This window comes from Scyliorhinus torazame, chromosome 3 (genome assembly GCF_047496885.1).
Source record: "Scyliorhinus torazame isolate Kashiwa2021f chromosome 3, sScyTor2.1, whole genome shotgun sequence".
NCBI classification, from domain to species: domain Eukaryota; kingdom Metazoa; phylum Chordata; class Chondrichthyes; order Carcharhiniformes; family Scyliorhinidae; genus Scyliorhinus; species Scyliorhinus torazame.
This window is the reverse complement of record NC_092709.1, coordinates 368,653,895-368,659,108: the sequence shown is the minus strand read 5'-3', so window position 1 is coordinate 368,659,108 and position 5,214 is coordinate 368,653,895. Positions and strand designations below refer to the sequence as shown.

At 44.5% G+C, this 5,214-nt stretch overlaps 1 protein-coding gene across 1 annotated transcript; it reads left to right on the top strand.

Annotated features, from left to right (window-relative positions):
- Positions 1–286: 286 nt before the first annotated feature.
- Positions 287–4,138, top strand: LOC140409447 (collagen alpha-1(XII) chain-like). The gene is made up of 5 exons (XM_072497880.1): positions 287–419; positions 1,436–1,572; positions 2,303–2,435; positions 3,457–3,596; positions 4,124–4,138. The coding sequence occupies exons 1-5, from the start codon at positions 287–289 to the stop codon at positions 4,136–4,138; spliced, it is 558 nt and encodes a 185-aa protein (XP_072353981.1).
- The last annotated feature ends 1,076 nt before the right edge of the window (positions 4,139–5,214 follow it).

The following is a 5,214-nucleotide window of genomic DNA, read 5'->3' as shown; positions in this document are numbered from 1 at the left end:
AGTTAACCCACTCAAAGAAGAGCATTGACGCAATGAACAAAACAGACCAAATTAGTTTATTCCTTCAATTTAATTTTCTGCAGAAATACTCCACATGACCACTAGGTAATGCCACTGGGAAAGGCGGCTGCAGCCAAGGGCTAGTAAAGGATTTTAAGGTCATTGTGGCCCCGGAGTGATATCAAATTCAAACACCCCCATTTAATTAAGGGAATCAGTTTTCAGAAAACAAATTGGTTCATGCACTGAACCTATCTTGACCTTCGCTTTATGCCTATTCTTCCAGATGATTATAAATGGGAATGAGACCAGCCAGGTTTTAGATAACCTGAATCCTGACACCTTATATAATGTCACCCTTACTGGCATCTACCCAGACAAGACGGAAACTGACGAAGTCTCAGCTTCCGAGAGTACATGTAAGTCTGTAGTATATAAAAGTCTCCATTCGTCATTTCTACTCCCTTACCAATTATCTTCAAATATTGAAAAGAGGACAAACTGACATGGAAAGCACATGCTGCATATTGTGATGTGCAGCAGAGCATAATGTCCTTCAGGAAGGGCTGTGAGATTAGTATGTTCCCCTGGGTTCTCTGCTTCTGCTGCAGAAAAGTGTAGGAGGGAAGGCTGACGGACTTGAGGCTGTTTTCATTAGAAAGATGAATGTTAAGAGGTGACTTAATTGAGGCATACAAGATGATCAGAGGATTAGATAGGGTAGACAGTGAGAGCCTTTTTCTTTTCATAAATTTACAGCACCCAATTCATTTTTTCCAATTAAGAAGCAATTTAGCATGTTCAATTCACTTACCTTGCACATCTTTGGGGGCAAAACTCACGCAAACACGGGGAGAATGTGCAAACTCCACACGGCGGTTGTCCGAGAGCCAGGATCGACTCTGGGACCTCGGCGCCGTGAGACTGCAGTGCTACCACTGGGCCACCGTGCTGCCTTTGTGAGAACCTTCTTCTTCAGATGGTGATGGCTAGCACGAGGGGACACAGCTTTAAATTGAGGAGAGATAGATATAAGACAGATGTCAGAGGTAGGTTCTTTACTCAGAGAGTAGTAAGGGCGTGGAATTCCCTGCCTGCAACAGTAGTGGACTCGCCAACATTAAGGGCATTGGATAAACATATGGACGATAAGGGAATAGTGTAGATTGTCTTTAGAGTGGTTTCACAGGTCAGCGCAACACCGAGGGCTGAAGGGCCTGGGCTGCGCTGTAATGTTCTATATTCTATGTTCTTAAGTGCCTCGGGAGATTTTACTGCACTAAAGGCACTATATAAATGCAATTTATAGGCGAACAGTGCTCCTATTTCAAATCTTTGCTCATATGGCCTCCCTTCCCTCACCATTTCTACTCTGTCAGATTCTGTTACATTTCTGCTCCATGTGCACATTTATGGTCTCATTCTTCTCACACAGCGGTTGCCCCACCATCAAACCTACGCTTCTCAAACATCAGTGCGAACAGTTTGCAGATCGACTGGGATCATGGATCGCCGGATGTGGATCTCTACAAACTCACCTGGGTTCCATCTGGGGGCACGGACAAAAAAGAGGTGATGAAATCCATGCTTCCTGCTTCTGGGTAGCTCCAGCTGATTTTAAATTTGCCTTGCAACATGCAAGTGTGAAGCAAAACCGCTGTTAGACAGATCTCTCTGTATGAAAATGTTCCTCCTTTCCAGCAAAGGTGTTACATTGCATCCTTGTCATCCTTTCCACACTTGCTAATGAGTTGCATTCTCTGCTGGTCGTGGGGGCATGATCGCATTGAAAACGGCAGGTATTTTCCATTCCCAACAGGGACAGGCAAAGTGACGGGTAGGACTGGAACATTTGGCGATCTGCCAAAACTCAATTGCGTGGGATGAGCTCTTTAAACCATAACCTGCAAAAACATAAGCACATTCTTTCCGAATGGCATTACTGCACTACACCGTGATCAGAAAGCTGCTTTCCGCATGGACCATATGCTCCTTAGTATTAAGATGTTGGGCTCAGTTGACCCACTCAAAGAAGAGCATTGGCGCAATGACCAAAACAGTCCAAATTAGTTTATTCCTTCACTTTAATTTTCTGCAGAAATACTCCACATGACCACTAGGGAATGCCACTGGGAAAGGTGGCTGCAGCCAAGGGCTGGAAAAGGATTTTAAGGTCATTGTGGCTACTGAGTGGTATCAAATTCAAACACCCCCATTTAATTAAGGCAATCAGTTTTCAGTAAACAAATTGGTTTCATGCACTGAACCTATCTTGACCTTCGCTTTATCCCTATTCTTCCAGATGATAATAAATGGGAATGAAACCAGCCAGGTTTTAGATAACCTTGATCCTAACACCTTATATGATGTTTCCCTTACTGCCATCTACCCAGACAACAAGGAAAGTGACGACGTCTCAGACTCCGTGCGTACATGTATGTCTGTAGTATATAAAAATCTCCATTCGTCTTTTCTACCCCCTTACTAATTATCTTCAACTATTGAAAAGAGGACAAATTGACATGGAAAGCACATGCTGCATATTGTGATGTGCAGCAGATCATAATGTCCTTCAGGATGGGCTGTGGGATTAGTATGTTCCCCTGGGTTTTCTGCTTCTGCTGCAGCAAAGTGTATGAGGGAAAGCAGAGGGACTTGAGGCTGTTTTCGTTCGAGAAAAGAAGGTTCAGAGGCGACTTAATTGAGGAATACAAGATGATCAGAGGATTAGATAGAGTGGACAGTGAGAGAATTTTTCTTAAATAAATTTAAAGTACCCAATTCATTTTGTCCAATTAAGGTGTAATTTAGCATGTACAATTCTCCTACCTTGCACATCTTTGGGTTGTGGGGGCAAAACCCACGCAAACACGGCGAGAATGTGCAAACTCCACACGGAGACTGACCCAGAGCCAGCCTCGAACCTGGGATCTCGGTGCCGTGTGACTGCAGTGCTATCACTGCGCCACCGTGCTGCCCTTGTGAGACCCTTTGTCTTCGGATGGTGATGGTAGCACGAGGGGACACAGCTTTAAATTGAGGAGAGATAGATATATGACAGATGTCAGAGGTCGGTTATTTACTCAGAGCGTATTACGGGTGTGGAATTCCCTGCCTGCAACAGTAGTGGACTCGCCAACATTAAGGGCATTGGATAAACATATGGACGATAAGGGAATAGTGTAGATCGGCTTTCGAGTGGTTTCACAGGTCGGCGCAGCACCAAGGGCCGAAGGGCCTGGATTGCGCCGAAATGTTCTATGTTCTATGTTCTTAAGTGCCTCGGGAGATTTTACAGCATTAAAGGCACTATATAAATGCAAGTTATTGGCGAACAGTGCTAGTATCTCAAATCTTTACTCATATGGCCTCCCTTCCCTCACCATTTCTACTCTGTCAGATTCTGTTACATTTCTGCTCCATGTGCACATTTATGGTCTCATTCTTCTCACACAGTGGTTGGTCCAGGACCATCAAACCTACGCTTCTCGAACATCAGTGCGAACAGTTTGCAGATCGACTGGGATAATGGATCCCCGGCTGTGGAACTCTACAAACTCACCTGGGTTCCATCTGGGGGCACGGACAAAAAAGAGGTGATGAAATCCATGCTTTCTGCTTCTGGGTCGCTCCAGCTGATTTTTAAATTTGCCTTGCAACATGCGAGTGTGAAGCAAAACCGCTGTCAGACTGATCTCTCTGTATGAAAATGTTCCTCCTTTCCAGCAAAGATGTTTCATTGAATCCTTGTCATCCTTTCCACACTTGCTAATGAATTGCATTCTCTGCTGGTCGTGGGGGCATGTTCGCATTGAAAACGGCAGGTATTTTCCATTCCCAACAGTGACAGGCAAAGTGTCGGGCAGGACTGGAAAATTTGGCGATCTGCCAAAACTCAATTGGGTGGGATGAGCTCTTTAAACCATAACCTGCAAAAACATAAGCACATTCTTTCCGAATGGCATTACTGTACTACACCGTGATCAGAAAGCTGCTTTCCGCATGGACCATATGCTCCTTAGTATTAAGATGTGGGGCTGAGTTGACCCACTCAAAGAAGAGCATTGGCGCAATGACCAAAACAGTCCAAATTAGTTTATTCCTTCAATTTAATTTTCTGCAGAAATACTCCACATGACCACGAGGGAATGCCATTGGGAAAGGTGGCTGCAGCCAAGGGCTGGTCAAGGATTTAAGGTCATTGAGGCACCTGAGTGGTATCAAATTCAAACATCCCCATTTAATTAAGGCAATCAGTTTTCAGAAAACAAATTGGTTTCATGCACTGAACCTATCTTGACCTTCGCTTTATGCCTATTCTTCCAGATGATTATAAATGGGAATGAGACCAGCCAGGTTTTAGATAACCTGAATCCTGACACCTTATATGATGTTACCCTTACTGGCATCTACCCAGACAAGACGGAAACAGACGAAGTCTCAGCGTCCGAGCGTACATGTAAGTCTGTAGTATATAAAACTCTCCATCAGTCTTTTCCACCCCCTTACTAATTATCTTCAAATATTGAAAAGAGGACAAAGTGACATAGAAAGCACATGCATATTGTGATGTGCAGCAGATCACAATGTCCTTCAGGATGGGCTTTGGGATTAGTATGTTCCCCTGGGTTCTCTGCTTCTGCTGCAGCAAAGTGTATGAGGGAAGGCTGTGGCTGTTTTCATCAGAAAGATGAATGTTAAGAGGTGACTTAATTGAGGCATCCAAGATGATCAGAGGATTAGATAGGGTAGGCAGTGAGAGCCTTTTTCTTTTTATAAATTTACAGCACCCAATTCCTTTTTTCCAATTAAGGGGCAATTTAGCATGTTCAATTCACTTACCTTGCACATCTTTGGGGCGAAACTCACGCAAACACGGGGAGAATGTGCAAACTCCACACGGAGAGTGACCCAGAGCCAGGATCGAACCCGGGATCTCGGCTCCGTGAGACTGCAGTGCTACCAGTACACCACCGTGCTGCCCTTGTGAGAGCCTTTTTCTTCGAATGGTGATGGCAAGCACGAGGGGACACAGCTTTAAATTGAGGAGAGATAGATATATGACAGATGTCAGAGGTAGTTTCTTTACTCAGAGAGTAGCAAGGGCGTGGAATTCCCTGTCTGCAACAGTAGTGGACTCGCCAACATTAAGGGCATTGGATAAAAATATGGACGAGGAGGGAATAGTGTAGATGGGCTTTAGAGTGGTTTCGC

Excerpts from the sequence above, each read along its gene's own strand:
- LOC140409447 (XM_072497880.1), top strand. The coding sequence starts at position 287 with ATGATTATAAATGGGAATGAGACCAGCCAGGTTTTAGATAACCTGAAT. Across the intron at positions 420-1,435 it reads CTCAGCTTCCGAGAGTACAT|CGGTTGCCCCACCATCAAAC; the intron begins GTAAGTCTGTAG and ends CTTCTCACACAG. Across the intron at positions 2,436-3,456 it reads CTCAGACTCCGTGCGTACAT|TGGTTGGTCCAGGACCATCA; the intron begins GTATGTCTGTAG and ends CTTCTCACACAG.